This window comes from Cheilinus undulatus, linkage group 21 (genome assembly GCF_018320785.1).
Source record: "Cheilinus undulatus linkage group 21, ASM1832078v1, whole genome shotgun sequence".
Classification (NCBI taxonomy): domain Eukaryota; kingdom Metazoa; phylum Chordata; class Actinopteri; order Labriformes; family Labridae; genus Cheilinus; species Cheilinus undulatus.
This window is the reverse complement of record NC_054885.1, coordinates 22,364,731-22,383,599: the sequence shown is the minus strand read 5'-3', so window position 1 is coordinate 22,383,599 and position 18,869 is coordinate 22,364,731. Positions and strand designations below refer to the sequence as shown.

General features: G+C 40.6%; 2 protein-coding genes across 4 annotated transcripts in view; one reads left to right on the top strand and one right to left on the bottom strand.

Annotated features, from left to right (window-relative positions):
• Positions 1–12,016, top strand: part of rhbdf1a (rhomboid 5 homolog 1a (Drosophila)) — a 42,431-nt gene extending 30,415 nt beyond the window's left edge. The window contains exons 4-19 of one of the 3 annotated variants that reach the window (XM_041778602.1): positions 69–173; positions 2,481–2,694; positions 2,957–3,163; positions 3,368–3,490; positions 3,597–3,760; positions 3,987–4,238; positions 4,342–4,453; positions 4,549–4,623; positions 4,714–4,875; positions 4,968–5,068; positions 5,182–5,245; positions 6,678–6,772; positions 6,889–6,964; positions 8,363–8,463; positions 9,400–9,553; positions 10,974–12,016. In XM_041778602.1, coding sequence (XP_041634536.1) covers positions 69–173; positions 2,481–2,694; positions 2,957–3,163; positions 3,368–3,490; positions 3,597–3,760; positions 3,987–4,238; positions 4,342–4,453; positions 4,549–4,623; positions 4,714–4,875; positions 4,968–5,068; positions 5,182–5,245; positions 6,678–6,772; positions 6,889–6,964; positions 8,363–8,463; positions 9,400–9,553; positions 10,974–11,393 — 2,425 coding nt within the window. In that variant the 3' untranslated portion in view covers positions 11,394–12,016. Of the gene's footprint in view, positions 1–65; positions 174–2,480; positions 2,695–2,956; positions 3,164–3,367; positions 3,491–3,596; positions 3,761–3,986; positions 4,239–4,341; positions 4,454–4,548; positions 4,624–4,713; positions 4,876–4,967; positions 5,069–5,181; positions 5,246–6,677; positions 6,773–6,888; positions 6,965–8,362; positions 8,464–9,399; positions 9,554–10,973 lie in introns of all 3 variants that reach the window. The other 2 variants (XM_041778601.1, XM_041778603.1) reach the window with 2 other exon arrangements.
• Positions 12,017–12,682: 666 nt separating this feature from the next.
• Positions 12,683–14,195, bottom strand: aanat2 (arylalkylamine N-acetyltransferase 2). Its single transcript, XM_041778045.1, has 5 exons — positions 14,144–14,195; positions 14,022–14,027; positions 13,783–13,977; positions 13,113–13,267; positions 12,683–12,988 (listed from the first exon to the last, which is right to left on the bottom strand). Exons 1-5 carry the CDS (start codon positions 14,193–14,195, stop codon positions 12,683–12,685), a joined length of 714 nt encoding a protein of 237 aa, XP_041633979.1.
• Positions 14,196–18,869: the final 4,674 nt, after the last annotated feature.

Genomic DNA, 18,869 nt, shown 5'->3' with positions numbered 1-18,869 from the left:
CTCTTCTCTTTCCTCCTCCCTCTGCCTGTCCCACCTTGCCACCTCCCTGCTCTGCCTGGTCACAGCAGCAGGAGGGTGCACTTTGAGCGGATTAACACAGTGCCCATTAAGGGGCAGCGGGCTGCTCGCCGCAGCACCAGGAAACACCACTCACTCTCCAGAACTCTGCTCAGGTACGACAGGAGGAACACAGTGTTAAATCTGACAAACTAGACTTTTATTTTCATATACAGATAATGTGAAAGTAGACATGTTTTTTTTTTTTTTACATGATTCACAAGAATTTAAGTTCCTTACTTGGTCAGCTGCTGTTACAGCTGTGAGTCACGTCAAGGCCACAAACATTCCTACTGAAATGAATCAGAAGAGGATCTGAAACCCAAAGTTGGCCTAGCTTCAAAACAAATTCCTCTTCATTCACAGATACAGTAATGACCCAGCTGGTAAAAAGAGAAGCCACGCATTCCCAGTACAGCCGTTAAAAATGTTCTTATGATGTATAAGATGCTGTTGCATGTCAGAAGTTTTACTAAAGGCTGATTTATCTACTCGGATTGCCTCTTTAGTGGGCACAGAATATACAGTCTTCTTTTCAGTCACACCCATCAAAACTTATGTCACCCAGGTCATGTCCACTGATGCAAAGAACATGACTTTTGAAAGTACAGGAGAAGCTTCAGCTCGTGAGAAATAGCAGAACTTAACTCCACATTCACTCTGCACCTGGTAATTAACAGCCAGCTTGCCTGAACTCTCCTTTGAAGATTGTTTCCACTTCCACTTCCTGCCCTCGGGGCGCAGTAACATTGTTTGCTCTGGTACTCATTAGGCTTCAACTTTAACAACATGATTGCATAAAAAGTTCATCATAGCTGGATGGAATGGGATAAAGTGGAGATGGAAGAAAAAAGTGCCTCTTCTCTGTTTATTGAAACTTCTGTCTGTTTAATGTCAGTTTAAATAAATAAAATCTAAACCAATTAGGTTTAATTCGCAGCATCAGAACTTCATTAACCCCTGTCTTTTTCTCTTTTTCCTGGATTATGTACACATTGTAGTCTTTTGCTCATTGACATGTAATGTGTAAACCGGGCCAGTAATGGTGTGTAATCAAAAGAAGTAGGTTGTTCCTGGAAGTAAACTCTAAGGCTCCTATCAAGAGCTACTTTTCTGATTTGTTTCTTTTATGATTTGTTTTTGTCTTGTTTTGATTTTTCTACATATATTGAGGAAATATCTCATTCAGTATTCTACATGCTCAATAAAGCAAGATTTAAAATTTCATTTTGTGGTACTACCACAGCAAAGCATGGTGGGAGTAACAGTTGTGAAGCTTATATTTAAATTTGAAGAATTTTTAATCTGTTTAAGTTTAAGGCTATGAGATAAGATACCAAATCAAGTACTTTCCATGCCATACCATACCATACCATATTATACCATACCATACCATGCTTTACCATACCATACCATACCATACCATATCATACCATACTATGCCATACTTTACCATACCATACCATGCTTTACCACACCATACCATACTATACCATACCATACCGTACCATACCATACCATACCATACCATACCATGCCATACCATACCATACCATACCACACCATACCACACAATACCAAACACCATTGAGTCAGTGTGATATGATACCTTACATGGTTTGGTGAAATTAGATATCATCCAACTGAACACAATAAAATATGGTTTGGTATGATACAATATGAAATGGTGCAATACAATACGATGCCTTTATTGTGCTCCAGGGCATTGGTTTTCAACTGCCATTTTCAGTGGTCACCAATGTTTGCCTGGAAAAAATATCTAGCAAAATGACTTTAATATGCTTTTATTTTAAATCAAATGTCTCCATCTCTTTGCTACATTTCATTTTTGCTCCACCTGCAGTCTAATCTTTCCCAATTTTCCTTCAAAAAACAATTTAGTATCTCAGAAAAATTAAAGAAATTTGGGGTGTGATCTGTCATTAAGCAGGGAGTGGTGGCTCCTTATGTTAAATCAGTTAAGAACCACTGCTTTAAGGGAAATGTATCCTGGAAAAATGACTAAAAGAAGAATGAATAATTTAACAAACATCTGTCTAGATCCAAACACTTTTCAATTTGCCAAAAATTACAAGATACCTGAAGAGGTGCTGATTAAAGAGTCGTTTTAGAGCCAAAAGAGCTCTTCTTAGTGGTCTACTTCACCTGAAAGAGCTTTATATTCTATCACTATTTGCTATGTGTCTTTCCCATGAGTCTGGAAATAAACATGCCCAGGCTTGTCCTCTCTTTGCTGATAACCTGCACTATCTAGTGCACTTTTTTTACGACATCTGAAGTGTGGTCTCATCAGTCCTATACCTCTATTTCTCTTTGACAAGTATCAGATAGCACTCTGTGAGAAATGAAGCATGTGTTAGCTTTGTGACCCACATCTGAAAGGTCGGTGTTTGTGGTGTTAGGGGAACAGCGGACTGGTTTGGGGTCAGCAAGGATGGCGATGCCACCCAGAAATGGCAGAGGAAAAGTCTGCGCCACTGCAGCCTGCGCTATGGAAAGCTGAAACCACAGGTGATTCGAGAGATGGATCTGCCCAGCCAGGACAACATCTCCTTAACCAGCACAGAGACCCCGCCTCCTCTTTATGTCCCCTCCTCACAGCATGGCATGCAGAAGGTAAAGAAGAGTTTGTTTTTCACATGCTGTGCTTGTTGGACTTGCCATTTAATTTCAGAATGTATGATGCAGATAATGGACTGTTTTACGGTAAGAAATAAAAAAGGAAAATGTACAGTTTTGTAACTACATCAGTATTCATGATACTTAAAGCCCCTGCATTGAATCTCTAGCTTATTATGACATGGACTGAAATTAATACTGATGCTTCTTTTTGACCAACAGTTTCTAACTACAACTTTTCACACTCGCTGTCCTTCAGATTGTGGACCCATTGGCCCGAGGACGAGCTTTTCGTATGGTGGAGGAGGTGGATGGTTATAGTGTGCCTCAGACCCCCATCACCCCTGGAGCTGCCTCGCTTTGCTCCTTCACCAGCTCCCGCTCAGGTCTTAACCGACTGCCTCGTAGACGGAAGAGGGAGTCCGTGGCAAAGATGAGCTTCAGGGCGGCAGCAGCACTGGTCAAGGTGAGCAGGAGGGATAAGATTAACTTCGCTGGTTAAATACAAATACACAAAGCTTGCAAAAATCACACATGGAATAAGCAGGAAAATAAATTGTACATAAACACGGCTCCTCTCTGTACTTAATGGACTTCAGTGGTATTCTGAAACCTGCTGTGAAAAAGGATTAAAGCTGTACGTTTATTTAAGTGTTTTTGTGAATCTCAGGGGCGCTCATTACGAGAAAGCACCCTTAGACGAGCCCAAAGACGAAGCTTTACCCCAGCCAGTTTCATGGAGGAAGACATGGTCGACTTTCCTGACGAGCTGGACACATCTTTCTTTGCCAGAGTAAGGCCAGAAAACATAACTACTCTTATTCTTTAGTTTCTTTGTAATAACTTTTACATAATAATTCTCATTTTTAAAACCAATGGGATCATGATGGTTCTTTTAGGATATTCTGATGCAGGAGGAGTTGTCCACATACACAGATGAGGTGTTTGAGTCACCATCTGAGGCTGCTATGAAAGAGGCAGAGCCCAGCAGCAAAAAGGATGAGACCGAGCTGACAGGCAGCGCTCTGGACAAGACAGAGCTGGAGAGAAGTCATCTCATGCTGTGAGTTACTGAACTGGGCCACTTTATTGGTCAATCAGACTATGCTGATGTAAATATTTTTAAAAAGTCAATCACCTCTAAGAGTAAACAACCAGATAGAGTAAAGCAAAATGATACCCCTGAAGCATAAACGTGAACTAGGGTTACAATCTATTTAACAATGCTAGATAATGGATGACATAAAGAAAACATTCCAACTTCTTTTTCCATCTGTAAACTCTTCCAGACCTCTGGAGCGAGGCTGGCGTAAAGCCAAAGAAGGAACCCCTGGACCACCAAAGGTGCCCTTACGGCAGGAAGTGGTTAGTGTAACCGGACAGCGGCGTGGCCAGCGCATCGTTGTACCCGTCAAGAAGCTTTTCGCTCGAGAAAAGAGGCCTTATGGTTTGGGCATGGTTGGAAAGCTCACAAACCGCACCTACCGCAAGCGAATTGACAGCTATGTCAAGAGGCAGATCGAGGACATGGATGATCACAGGTACTGCACCCCTACTTCTGTGTGATTCCCTCAGTGGATGACATAGGTTAATGACAGCTGCTAATATTTTTAGTCCTAAATGCATCCTCTCTATGTCTTCCAGGCCTTTTTTTACATACTGGATTACCTTTGTCCATTTACTTATCACTATTCTGGCTGTATGCATCTATGGTATTGCACCAGTGGGCTTCTCCCAGCATGAAACGGTTGATTCTGTGAGTAGAATAACTGTGATAAACATTATATTATACTTTCATAACATTATATCTTTTTTTAATGTATCTTTGTGGTTTGATTGTGTTTTATTTAGGTTTTAAGAAACAAAGGTGTGTATGAAAATGTCAAGTTTGTACAGCAGGAGAATTTTTGGATCGGGCCGAGCTCGGTGAGCACTCTTCTCTTTCAGATTAATTAAAGATTTTAAACATTAATCGTGTGTCAACTTCGCTGATATGCTCCATCTTTCCTTTGTTAGGAAGCTCTGATCCACTTGGGGGCCAAATACTCTCCATGCATGCGGCAGGACAAGCAGGTACATGAGCTTATCAGGGAAAAGAGAGCTATCGAACGCAACTCCGCCTGCTGTGTTCGGAACGATCGCTCCGGCTGTGTCCAGACCTCAGAGGAGGAATGCTCGGTCCGTATACAATCCCACTTCATACTATTTTTCTCTATAATCTAAAATCCTTCCCTTCTTACCTCTCATATTTGTGTTTTTTGTTCCTCTAGAGCACATTAGCTGTGTGGGTAAAGTGGCCGAGGCATTCCAGCACTCCCAAGTTAAATGGTGAAGACAGACAGTATGGGTCTGTGTGCCACCAGGATCCAAGGTGAGATACAAAAGGAATTTATATACAGTATATGCAGTAGCACAAAGAATAAATCAACTTACAGTGTACTAGTTAGTAAAAATAATATGCTGGTCTTGTTTGTCCCTCAACAGGATATGTTTAGAGCCTGCATCAGTATCACCACATGAATGGCCTGATGACATCACCAAGTGGCCAGTGAGTAAAATTAAACCCTGGTTGGTATTAAGACATAAAGTGTGATCTGACCTAAAGAAAAAAGCTTGTGGGACTTAATTATTCTTGTTCTAATAAAGAAATAAAAACGTTTTCATGAAGACAGTAAAGAGCGGAAGATTATCCAAAATAATTGCCGTTGTCAGTCCATGTTCCAACCTTCCTCTATGCTCCTGTATGAGTAAATGTAATGAGCGAAAGAATGGTATCTCAAATAAAAGAAGCTTAAAAGAGTTCATTTCAGACATCTGTAGGAAGCTTTGAGTAAAGCTGTTGCTTCTTCACGTCAAAAGGAGCCAGCCGGATTCCTCCTTGTGGAGGTCTTCTAGGCAAGTCTAACTGGAAGGGGACCTCTAGAACATGCTGGAAGCATTATAAAGTACATGAACAAAAGTATTTGGCCACGTGGCCATTACACCAACAGTGACTGTAATAAGATTCCATTCAAATACATACACTTCAACATGGAGGTGCCCCCCTTTTGCAGCTGCAATAGCCTCCGCTCTTCTTGGAAGGCTTATCACAAGATTTTAGAGTGTTTCTGTGGGAATTTGTGCCCATTCATTCTGGAGAGCATTTATCAGGTCAGGCACTGGTGTTGGACAAGATGGCCTGGCTTGCAGTCTTCATTCCAGTTCATCCAAAAGGGGCTCAGTGGGAGTGAGGTCAGGGCTCTGTGGTGGTCGGTCAAGTTCTTCCACAGCAATAGAAGCATAGAATTGTCCAAAATGTCTTGGTATGCTTAAGCATTAAAATTGGCCTTTGGATAAGGCGTTTAGTCCACACCCTGAAAAACCATTACCAATATCCCTCCTCCACCAAACTTCACAGTTGGCAGGCAATGCAGGCGGATTACATTCTTCCATCAAACCCAGACTTGCCCATCTGACTGCCAGACAGAGAAGTAAATAACGTTTCCACTACTTCAGAGTCTAGTGTCGGTGTGCTTTACCACTCCATCTGACACTTGGCATTGGACTTGGTGATGTGATGCTTGCGTTCAGCTGCTTTGCCATGGAAACTTGTTCCATGAAGCTCTGGTAGCACAGTTTCTGTGCTTACATTTATACCCGTAGAAGTTCATAACTGTTCAGCTATGGAACAGCAGAGCATTGGTGACTTTTACACACTATACGCCTCAGCAGTCATTGACACCACTCTGTTATTTCACTTGGTCGTTCACTCGGTCTATAAATGTATTACAGGTACAACAACAGAGAAATTTGCCTTTGAAAATTTACTTGCATCATATGTTAGTTTGCTTTTTCACTCTGTTAAAGTGTTGGGATTGTTTTACCTCACTATAAGCTGATTTATCTTTTCAAATATACACTGAAATAACATTTAAGGTAGGGTGCTGATGAAACCTTAAATCCCTGCTACAAAATCTGAAGAGAACTGCTTTGACTTTTAGATTTGTACCAGGTACAACACAGGAAACCACACCAACCTGCCTCATATAGACTGTACCATCACAGGCCGACCCTGCTGCATTGGAACCAAAGGAAGGTGAGGAGGGATAGTGAGAGATAAATGAGCCTACGAAAACAAAACATTCTGAACAAGTAGAAGTAGATATGTGTTATAAGTTAGCAAATACTTATGTTTTTTCTCCTTTATTTAAGGTGTGAAATCACATCTCGGGAGTATTGTGACTTCATGAATGGCTACTTTCATGAGGAGGCGACACTGTGCTCTCAAGTAAGCTGCAAACTTTCTCTGCAATTTAAAATCTTATTCAAAACTGAGCGCAACCCTGTTTTACATTTTGTGTACTTGGGCTGCTCTATTATGACCAAAATCCTAATCATGATTATTTTTATTGATACTGACATCATGATCATAAAAAACAATTACTCATTGATTTGACAACATCTGCTCAGCATCACTAACCTTGCAAAGCAGATGGATGCACCCGTTTCCGTGTGAAACAAATGTATCTGGCGTGTCAGGTTACAACAACACATGATTTATCAGACTTAAATACTGTAAATATTTAAACATTCAGAACATTTTGGAAAAACAAGCATTCACTGAAAAGTACCATAAAAAGTAAAGTAAGTCAAAAGTAAGAAAAAAACAAAATTTAAAGCAATAACATATAGAAACAGGGCTTGCTAACCAGCCAAATGCAGCCATGGCTGGTCGCAGAATGACTCCAACTAGCCACTTTTGGGGGTTGAATTTATCACTCCCACAACTATGAGTCGATTTTAACTACCTGGTTTTTAGTGCCAGTGTTTGTGAATTAGATGCTTATTGCAAAAAACATCCACTTGGAACAGTTAATTAACAGTCAGTGTTATGCTACTAGTATGAAATCCAAGTATCACTTGTTTTTTGTCAATTATAGTGATTCAAAGAAAGAAAATTGGTAAAGAATAAAAGCTGATGTCAGCCATAATCAGCCACAGATATTACAAAACATGTGTTGCCCTCATCTGACAAATAGAATGTACATTTTAGTGACTGTTAGTCAGTGACTGTCTCTCACAGCAAAGTATGACATTCCCTGTAGTGTTCAGTTTCATATGTAAAGGGAGAAGTGCTTTTTTTTTTAAAGGGGAGAGCTTATATTGATCAGGCAGATGAGGGAAGATGGAGTATTTGTTTCATCTCATACCAAACATACCAGATTTGACATATAAAACATAGTATTTCAAAAACAAAACTGAGGCTAGTGGAAATGCTGAATGGTTAGTAACTCTGCAAAACCACCAGTCATAGTGGCTGGTGAGTAAAAAAGTTAATATCAAGCCGTGTATAGAAATAAAGATAATAACACTGAATTGAGCATGCTTTAAGAAAGTGGTGATGTACTCTTGTGTCCAAAATCCAACAACAAACACATTACCAAACACATGATAAAACCTACGAGCAACGTGGCTTACAGCACAGCAATCAGTTAACCTCAGTTATCTTTTTTTAATTGTTGTGGGAAGCCCTTAAAAGTGATGCTTACTGTATAATTGCTGAACACTGTAGTGAACCATTCATATGCTTTCTTAATACCAGAAATTCTAATAGATTTCCAAACATTCCATTTTGGAAATGTATGCAGCTTTAATGTTATATTTATTGTTGTCATATCATCTCCAGGTGCACTGCATGGATGATGTCTGTGGACTGTTGCCTTTCCTCAACCCCGAGATTCCAGATCAGTTTTACAGGCTCTGGCTCTCACTTTTCCTTCATGCTGGGTGAGTATGGAGCTGCTGAAATCACATTAAGCAGTTTTGCCTCTTTAAAATTTGACTGACAGAACAGGTGGTCAAAGTAATATTGAGCCACAATTTATCAGATACAGCCATACTAAAAGCCAGATGAAACACAATTTCAAAGGACTGACAGTCATTAGTCTGATACTGATGTACTGTGTCATTGTGTTTGTTCACAGCAGTGAGGAACAGTGATATTAAAAGATCAAAATCAGAGCCAGGTTTACTGGCCAAATATGTCAACAAGGAAATTGTCCCTTCTTTCTTTCTTTATTTATTTAGCCCATTTTTAAAAAAGCACGTTGGACACAGAAAAGTAATTAAAAGTAAATCACATGTGCAGGTGAGGTAGAAACCCACTATGGGCTTATCTCAACAACCTCACCTAATGAGATCAACATGTAGCAATTAACCACAATATCAAATACCAAGTTCGAGTCCTGGTGTACTCATAGTCACAAAAAAGTTAAGAAAGATAACATTCAGCATTTCCATAAGAGGCAAATATAGATAATTAGGAAAAAACATCACTAAAAATGTTATAATAAATAGACTGATATTGATGTCTCAGATGATCTTATGTACAAAACTGGCTATCAGTGGTGACAGGAAATGTATTTTGCCAATATTCCTGTGATCAATGAAGACAGTCGCTCATCACAAAGAGCCAACCTTACTGTGAAGAGGAGCCGTGCTTCATCTTCGAACTGTCTTTTATCTGTCCCGGGGGTAATTAACCAAAGTGCCCTCACTACACGAACTCATTAAGCTTCAGTGAGATAGAGAGCGATTTTGTTGATGGGCTGTTGAGAGGTTTGCCTCTTGTACACAGAGGAATTATCCACCCAACACATGTGGCTTTTAAACCACTTACACATTGCACACACGTGAGCGCTCTGTTCGTTTCTTTCCTCCCAGGATCCTTCACTGCCTGGTGTCAGTGGCTTTCCAGATGACTATCCTGAGGGACCTGGAGAAGCTGGCTGGCTGGCTACGCATTTCAATCATTTACATCATCAGTGGCATCACAGGCAACTTAGCTTCAGCCATCTTCCTGCCCTACAGAGCAGAGGTAATCAGAAGGAATATCACTATGTGTCTAAATGTTCACCCATTTTGCTGCACTTGATTAATTGAAAGTTCAAATTGAAATGTATAAATAACATGTAAAGAGAAATGAACATACTAACAAGCAATTCATTATTTGGAATTACAATTTGGAAAGGAGCAGGAAGAGGTCCACTCAATTGTCTGATTTACTTCAGAAAGTTAAATTCCCATATATTCTAGATTTATCTCATACAAAGTGAAACATTTCTAGATTTTTTTTTGTTTTAATGTTAATGATTATGGCTTACAGCTCATGAAAATCAGAAATCAATCACAAAATATTAAAACATTGTGGAAAAGTACAATTTGCAAACATTTCCTGAGCCTCCATTCTCTCACAGTGGTTCACTTCACACAACCACAATCATGGGAAGACAGCTGAATTGACAAAAGTCCAGAACACAACCACTGACACCCTTCACAAGCAGTGTAAACCACAGAAGGTCATTGTTGAAAGGGACAGGCTGTTCCCAGAGGCTATATCAAAGCATATCGATAGAAATTTGACCAGAAGGGAAAAGTGTGGTAAGAAATGGTGCACAAGCAACCAGGGTTAGCGCAGCCTTCAGAGGATTGTCAGACAAAGCAGAATCAAGAATTTAGGGGAGTGGACTGAGGCTGGAGTCCATGGATCAAGAGCCACCAAACACAGATGGGTCCAGGAAATGGGCTACAAGTGCCATGCTTCTAGTGTCAACCAGTCCTGAATCAGACTCAACAATACAAATGAGCTGGAGGCTGCAATCAGAACAACCTGGGCTTCAGAACATCCCAATAGTGCCACAGACTGGTTGCCTCCATGCAGTATTCTGTATTATAAATCCATTTTTTTTTGTTTGTTTTTTGGGACTGATATTTTGTAATATTCTAATATTTAGAGATAGTGGAGTTTGATTTTCACGAGCTGTAATCATAAACACTAACAAAAAAGTCTTGAAATATTTCATATGTAATGATGAATCTATAATATATTGAAGTTTTACTTCTTGCTTCTTCTTCCCCTCCATTTTTACAGCAGTAGAAGTAATGTGCATTGAGTCATTGAATACTTTGCTCTGTGCCATTCTCATCAGCAGTCTTCATATACTTTTAGAGTTAGAGTTGTAACCTTTAATTTACCTAAAGTTCCTAATTTAATTTTAAAATGAAAGCAGGTTTGTATCCAAACAGGAATGAATGCATCCTTAGCTTCAGACAGTACAAACATTCACCATGAATGCTTTAAGAAATGTTTTGAAATGCAAATCATTTAATTTCGAAGCACTCAATGATTAAATGGAAATAATATTTTGCCATTGTTCATGACATTTAAAAATGATAATAATAGTTTGACAGTCCTAATGAAAGCCAAAGAGATTGATTTTCTGGTTTCTTTGTCTTAGGTGGGCCCAGCCGGCTCTCAGTTTGGAATCCTGGCCTGCCTGTTTGTTGAGTTGTTTCAGAGCTGGCAGATCCTGGCGCAGCCTTGGAGAGCCTTTACCAAGCTGCTGTGTGTGGTGCTCTTCCTCTTTGCCTTTGGGCTCTTGCCCTGGATCGACAATTTTGCCCACATTAGTGGCTTCATCTCCGGCTTCTTCCTGTCCTTTGCTTTCTTACCCTACATCAGTTTTGGCCGCATGGACCTGTACCGCAAACGCTGTCAGATCATCGTCTTCCTGCTGGTGTTTGTCGGGCTATTCTCAGGCCTTGTGGTGCTCTTCTATGTCTACCCAATCAAGTGCGAATGGTGCGAGTTGCTCACCTGCATCCCTTTCACGGACAAATTCTGTGAGAAGTACGACCTCAATGCTCACCTGCACTAAGCTATGTACAGTGTGAGCACCACAGGAAGGCATCAGGTCAAAGGATGTGGACAAACAGATGTTTTCAGCCGTTGTATGTCTCTATTCTGCCCCTGTGCCCCCTCTCCCTTCTGTGACTGTGACAATATACTTGTATTTTTTTTACTCTGTCAGTATGAATACCTATGCCACTCTTTTTAAGGACTTCCATCAATCCCCTCCCTGTTCCCGGGCTGTCATTGCCCCTCCTTCACTGTTCAATGAAAAAAAGTATGAACCTCATCGAAGCTCCCAGCTGCCCTTTACATGTGAGGCAGGAATAAGAGAGGCCACCACTGGTACAGAGAAAAGGATTATTTTTCTTAATTTACAGTCATATTTCAGAAAAAAAAGGTTTTATTATTCTCCAGGCAACTTCATACAAAAGCAGGGAAAAACATCTTCTATTGATACCTTTGGTGCCTTGTTGAAAAATGTACCAACTACTGCCATATTTTTATTACGTTACGCTGAGCACTCGAATGTTTTCTTTTATTGGTTTATTGCTTCTCAAGAAGTGATGATTGTTCTGAACATGGTAGTGTTTTAGCTACCTGTCTACACACATGTAACTGAAAAAATACAGTAAAAAAATCTACAAATGACTACAGTTTGTGACTCTATTTATCATCAGAAGGTGTTTTTGAGAGTCTCCAGATTGATTCAGGTTGCGTCACAAAGAAATATACATTTTTAATCTATGGTAAAATATTTTTAAAGGCTGTGTGATCATTATGTACATCTTCACTCTATCAGCAAATACAGGAAGAATTCTTTACAACTTTCCATTTTATGACTAACTAAAACTGAACAGTATTTACATCACTACATTTATGCTATGGAGCCCCTGAAATCCTAAAAAGCAAACTTTATGTTTGCACAATATAAAATGTCCCCCATAGGATGAAGACACAAACAATATAAAATTTTCACTTTTTCAGACTCCACTACACTGAATTTTAAGTCATTTTTTGGTAATGATAAAAACCTTAAAAAACACACATAAAACTGAATGAGGCAAGATGCTACTGATTACAGGAGTAAAAACTGATGGATAAAATGTAAAGCATTTGTATATTCCCTCAGTCATCCTTCTTTTGGCTGGAGCTCTCACTGGTAGGTCCAGACAAACCTCTCTACAGATATTGGATAATGTGTATTGGTGCACACCGGCCTATTGCCATCCATCTGTCAGCTGTGTTTTGTTAATCTTTCCCACTGTGAGTCCAGGTTAGAGGTGAGTATGTAGAGGGAGGGAAGAAGCCCGTGGACTAGCAGCCACTGTTACGCCTGGCGTACGCCTGACCACCAAGCGTGTACTCCATCTCCTGGAAGTGCATGTTGGATACAGATATGGCTGATGGCCCTTTCTCTTTGAAGCCAGCCTTGCGGTAGAAAGGCACCAGGAAGTCCTCGCATATCAGCAGGGCTCGACGCAGACCCGGCATACAGCGCAGGTACTGCAGGTAACGCCACAGGAGGATGGAGCCTTTGCCTTGCTGGCGACAGTGACGGTGCACGGAGAGCACATGGATGTGGACGGTGGGGGTGTCTGGGACATGCTGAGTCATGGCCTCCTAGAAGAGGGCAGATTACATTAATAATGTCAGGCACTCATGAGCCAAAATTTGCATTAATCTACTCATATTTCTGTGTAAAAGGGGTTATTATAGTGTAATTTTTGTGCATTTGCAGTCCTACCTGGGATAGCCTCTCCTTGTCCCAGCCAGAGCCGATAATGAAAGCCACCAGCTGGCCCTCTTCAAACCAACCCAGAGACAGCTCAGGGCACTGGCCAAGGAAGTTAAGCACTTCATCAAGGGTAAGAGGGCACTCTCCAGACACAGAGACAAAAGCTGTGGAGAGAAAAGAACCAAATAAGATTATGGGTCAAGCCCTGAGAGTAGGTACATTAGATGAGATGTTCTGTAAAATGGTCAGTTTGAGTTTATTTTGTCAACCCTGTGGAAGATTGTATTTTTATTATCGCTCATTCTGTCCTTTATTTGTATCACTTCTGTTCTTTAAAAAAAACAATCCAATCCTACTTCCTTATTCGAGTCAATCTTTCACACTTAAGCATATTTCATGTGGAAGATTGGGGTGAAAAATGATTGTTTTGCAGGTAAAATCACTTTTTCTGACTCCTCCTCAAACAAATATAAAAATATGTTATCGCTGATGATCCTGTTTGGTTTTGTAGGTCATAAAGAGGCACTATGACAAATTTCTCTTTCAGTACCAGCTAAACTCACCTGTATTCATATTAAGAAAACAGTCTGGAATTGCAACACTAGTCAAATACAGACATTTTTTCATGAGAGTAAACATACCAGGTGATTTTTTTTTTTGATGTTCAAGCTTGACTTACCTTCTCTCTCAATCTCAAACACACTGATGGCGTCCTGTGGCGTCAGGTTCCTGAACTCACTTGCAGGTAGCGTGTGTCGTCTCTGTCTCAGCGGGCTGACCACTCTTACAGGCGTCTTCAGGAAAAAGGGCTTGAGAAACGGCGAGCCGCTGACCTTCTGTGTCATGGTGGGCTGATGATACAAGAAAGGCTGTTCTGTCTATTTGTCAGGACTCCTCTCTGTATTTGTCGTCTTCAACTCCAGCCTTAAACTGATGCTATTACCAATGCAATTCAAAGTCTGTCAACTAAAACTTGTGTTGTCTGTATGTCCTTGAGATCTGGCTGTAAGGTAACTCACTTCAGTGGTCAAGATGCTGACCCTCTTGTCTCCCCTGCTCTCTCCTCCTCCTCCTCTTTGTCTCTGATCTCATACGATAAAGTGGTCGTCTCAAGTCTCAAAGTAGGAAAGCTGTCTGTGCACGTGTTTCTAAAGTCTCTAAATCCCCTTGCTTTTAAATGACACACCTTTTGTTCTGAGAATATTTCTGTGAGGATTTATTTTGAGGCAGACAACTGTGAATAAAGCTTATCAATTTAATTTATCTGGCCTACTTTTTTCTAAAGTTGTTGACAGCAGTCTCACACCGTGTTAAAGGAAGTGTTAGTGCAGGTATTTTTAGAAAGACTGTGTGATGAGTATTTTATGGTAGATTAGATCAGAATTATTCTTCCATTTCTCTTCAGCAGTCAAGAGCTGTTGCTGAGTTTATTTTTGCCTGTTTGCACACATGCACTTATTGTACATTCAGATTTGTGTTTTTCAGGATGGAGATGAGTGAGTCCCTGGTGTAATGGGATGCAGTGATGCGCATGTTTTCAGAGATCAAGGGCGCGTGGGCTAACAGAGTAAAGGGGGGATTTGTGTGGATTGCTATAGGGATGATTTTATGCCTCAAAGAGGTTTAGTGTGGACTAATTAATTGAGAGAGCTTGTTCTGACTGCCTTGAGGTAAACCTGTTTGCACAGACTTTGCTTGGCTATGAATACACAAACAACTCTTTTAAGCCACCATCATTTTTTATAGTTGGAAAGTCCTAAAGGTCAGTAATGAATAAATGGTAATGAAATGACCCATAAAAACAAACAGGGCAGTCAGCCACAATATGGAATATTTCTTTATTTTTGATACCACTGTGGGGGTAGATGTCAAAGTGATTAACGTCACACAGCTGAGACCATATAGATGACGCCTGAGTGACGTCAGCCATTTGGATAGGGCTTTTGAAGGTAATCTGTAGCTTCCAACATACTGAAAACATTGTCTTAAATCACTCCAGATCAACAGGAAACAGAGAAAGTGGCAGAGATAAGGTGGGTCTTTAGCCTAATGTCAAACAGGTACAATGTGCTGGCTTGCAGTCATATCAGCCATGCCTTTGATTATGCAGATCTCAGAAAAGTTTGTAAGTTTCTATTTTTTTTTTTTTTTTTTTGTCTTACATATGATCATAAGCCCAGTCCACATGGGCTTAGATGACACCAAAAATTTAAACAAACCAGGATCAGAGTACATAGTAGTTCTTTGACTGTCAGAACAGAACAGGAGGATGGAGACAAACTAACAAATAATTGATCAAACAATCTTCTTCTTTTCCAGGCTTTTCAGACAAAATAAGCAAGTTTAAACATCAAATTTAAACAGCTATTGTACTTTTTGCAGAGTTTCAGGTTTTTGAAAAGCTATTTCGTGAAGCAATAGGGGAGATTGGGGTGAGACGGGTCATTTTTTACTTATGTTGTCACTGAGGCAAGGAAGAATGCAACAGAGATAGAATGAAAACACATACCCTCATTTAAGGATGTTTGCTCTCAATTGAAATGGTAAGGACCCATCTACAACAAAGAGCCTGGAAAATATGACCTTTCAAAATATGGTGCTCTGGGCTCAACTTGCCCAAGGTTAAGGGTAAATTAAGCCAAGTCTGTGGGTAAGTTGAGTAATCTGGGGGTAAATTGAATATGTGACTTTATTACTTTAAACCTGAGCATGAACCTTAATGTAACTTTTCAAACTTGGTGAACCACTGGCTCAATTTACCCCACAACATATGGCTCACAGCCAACATTTTGGAAAAAATGTTGCTAACTTTGCTATTCAGGCTAAACTTTAGCCAAATGATTCTCGTGGTTTTATACATTGGTAAATGATGAATATGTATAATACACCATTTTATCCCATCCATTCATCCATTTTCCCCCGCTTATCTGGGGTTGGGTTGCAGTGGCAGCAGACGAAGTAAGTCAGCCCAGACATCCTTCTCCCTAGTAACGTTTTCCAGTTCCTCCTGAGGGATTCCAAGGTGTGCCCAGGGTAGATGGGATATATAATTCCTCCAGCGAGTTCTGGGTCTCCCTCAGGGTCACCTCCCAGTTGGACATGCTTGGAAGACCTCCACAAGGAAGGCGCCCAGGAGGCATCCTGATAAGATGGCCGAACCACCTCAACTGGCTCCTTTGCTTGTACCCACGATTTCATTCTTTCGGTCATTACCCAGAGTTCATGACCACAGGTGAGGGTTGGGACATAGATTGATCAGTAAATGGAAAGCTTTGCCTTTCAGCTCAGCTCCCTCTTCACCACGATTGTACGGTACAGTACCCTCACTCATGAACAAAACCCAGAGATACTTGAACTCCTTCACTTGGGGCAAAGACTCACTCCCCACCCAGAGGGAGCAATCCACCATTTTCTGGCAGGGATACATGGCCTCAGACTTAGAGGTGCTTATTCTCATACCAGCCACTTCACATTCAACCACAAAACTGCCCAACTGCCTGCTGGAGGTCCCCAGCTGAGGAAGCCAGCAAAACCACATCAGACGTCTGCTCAAACAGCAGAGATGAAATTCCGAGCCCTCTAAACCTGAAAACCTCCTCCCCTTGACTGCGCCTTGAGCTCCTGTCCATGAAAATCACAAACAGAATCGGAGACAAGAGGCAGCCCTGGCGGAGGCCAGCATGCACTGGAAATGTGTCCAACTTTTTGCTGAGGATGCGAACAGAACTCTCACTTTGGGTACAAAGAGACCTGATGGCTCGACACACCATTTTAGTCCTAGATAAATTTGCTTAGATACATAGCTCATTTTAACTGACATGCAGAAAATTTACTTTGACACATTTTTATTTTTGTGTGTAAAAAAAGTACTAACCACTTACACCATGTGCTTCTCTTCATCACAGGCAGAGATAAGTAAGTGCTTCCTGAATTTAGGGTCACATGACAACCTCTATTTACTATTGCTCGGATACAGGGGGTGGGTTAACTTACCCTCTGGCTCATTTTACCCCACTCTCGCCTACTTCTCTTAGGTCAGGGGTGTCCAAACTTTTTTGACTAAGGGCCACATACAGAAATATTTAAGGATGGTGAAGGACTTTCCTATACCTCACCTTAAGTTTATTAAAGTTAGTGCAACCAAGCTCTGCCTCTGGAACACCATATTTGCTGCCATAACTAGTAAGTGCATTAAAAATCATCACCAACACTGGTCAGTATCAAAAGTCAGGTATCATTATTTTTGGTTGCCAATATTTGCCGAAATGTTGTTGTAAAGCTGATGTGTGGGTATGATTAGCACCAACACCCATTGCTGCTGGAAGATAGTTTTGTGCAGATTCAACCAGAAATTACGTTACTGTTTTTTATCTGCTTTGAGACACAGATTGAGAATAAGCATGTGTCTGAGAGAGAGAGAGCTTGCAGTCATCTGCTTTACTCAGTCTCTAAAGAACTTGTTGACAGTGCAGGTTGTGTTTTATCCTCCAGCCCTCAGTGGAAGATTAACCAAGAGCCTGACTTCATGCTTTTACATCGGTCCATGGTCCATGAGCTGCAGGGTGATTAAAATCAACAGCTGCTTTGCCAGCAGAGGGCACTACTTTGCCTCATAAAGAACTCATCTCTGCAGTGTTTGATGCCTTTTATGCAGCTAGATACCCAAACATGCATTCGTGTAATCTAACTACAAAGCCAGAATCTCAAGTAAGTGCTAAATGTAGAAAAGATGCATCACAGATTAATCTAAGCTTTCATTCATTAATACTAAAAATCTACCTCAGGTGATATGATTTTACTTTTTTAAGACAGCCACTGTGCTTGGAAGTTTGAGTCCTTTGAAATGTCATTATTTTTAGATGAAACTTTAGAGCGATGACTGAGTACACGGTCAACAAAATAGAACTGATTATGTATATAAAAAAGCCTCAAACATTTTTGTGATTGACAGAATTGTTTTAAGTCAACCATTTAAACCAGTAGTTCCCAATCTTTTATCCTTAAAACCCCTCTACTTGTACCTAAGAAAAGCCAAGACCCACATGAATTAAAGAAAATGATGGATTGATGGTAACATAAATCTTAATAGCTGTATTGACAAAACCCCAAGAAAATAGGCCTACATATATTTATTATACCAAAAGATCTTGTATAAACTATTTAAGAAGCACTTTGCCATGTTTTTAGTCAATATAAGCCAATCCAATTTTGACTTCCTCAGAGCAAAGCCGTCCGTGAGATTTTGTCCAGTCTGTTGAGTAATGTGTTTTGCTCCAGTTAAGGTCCAAACTGCAATACTTTTTACTAAACTAATTTTAGGGATTGAAAATACCAGAAACTGGGGTAATGATTTCTCATTACAGAGATGCTGGTAGGTCTGATGGCTGGACCAGTTGACAACCGATGCTCTAAGGGGCCTCAGGATATACTTTTTATTGGTGTGCATCAAGAGCTCAGCGGAAGTCAAAGCAGAAAGACAATTTCTTCTCGTTCATTAGTTACCGCTTGGCCATATCTCTCCTTTTCTCCATATTTTCTCTCTTTCTGTTCTGGTGATCAGCTGACAATGAGCGTTCACACTCTCATCATGCACCTGTCAGCCTGTCATGCGGACACTGAAACCCTCCTCCACCCCAGCCACCTCCATTCAGTTCATCAGCATCTAGTCCAGATCCTCACAGGTCTTCTGCTCATGCCATCCTGCATACTGCAGTCTCCTTCACGTTGGTTTCCTGGTCCAGCTTCTCACAAGTCTACTCTTCATCT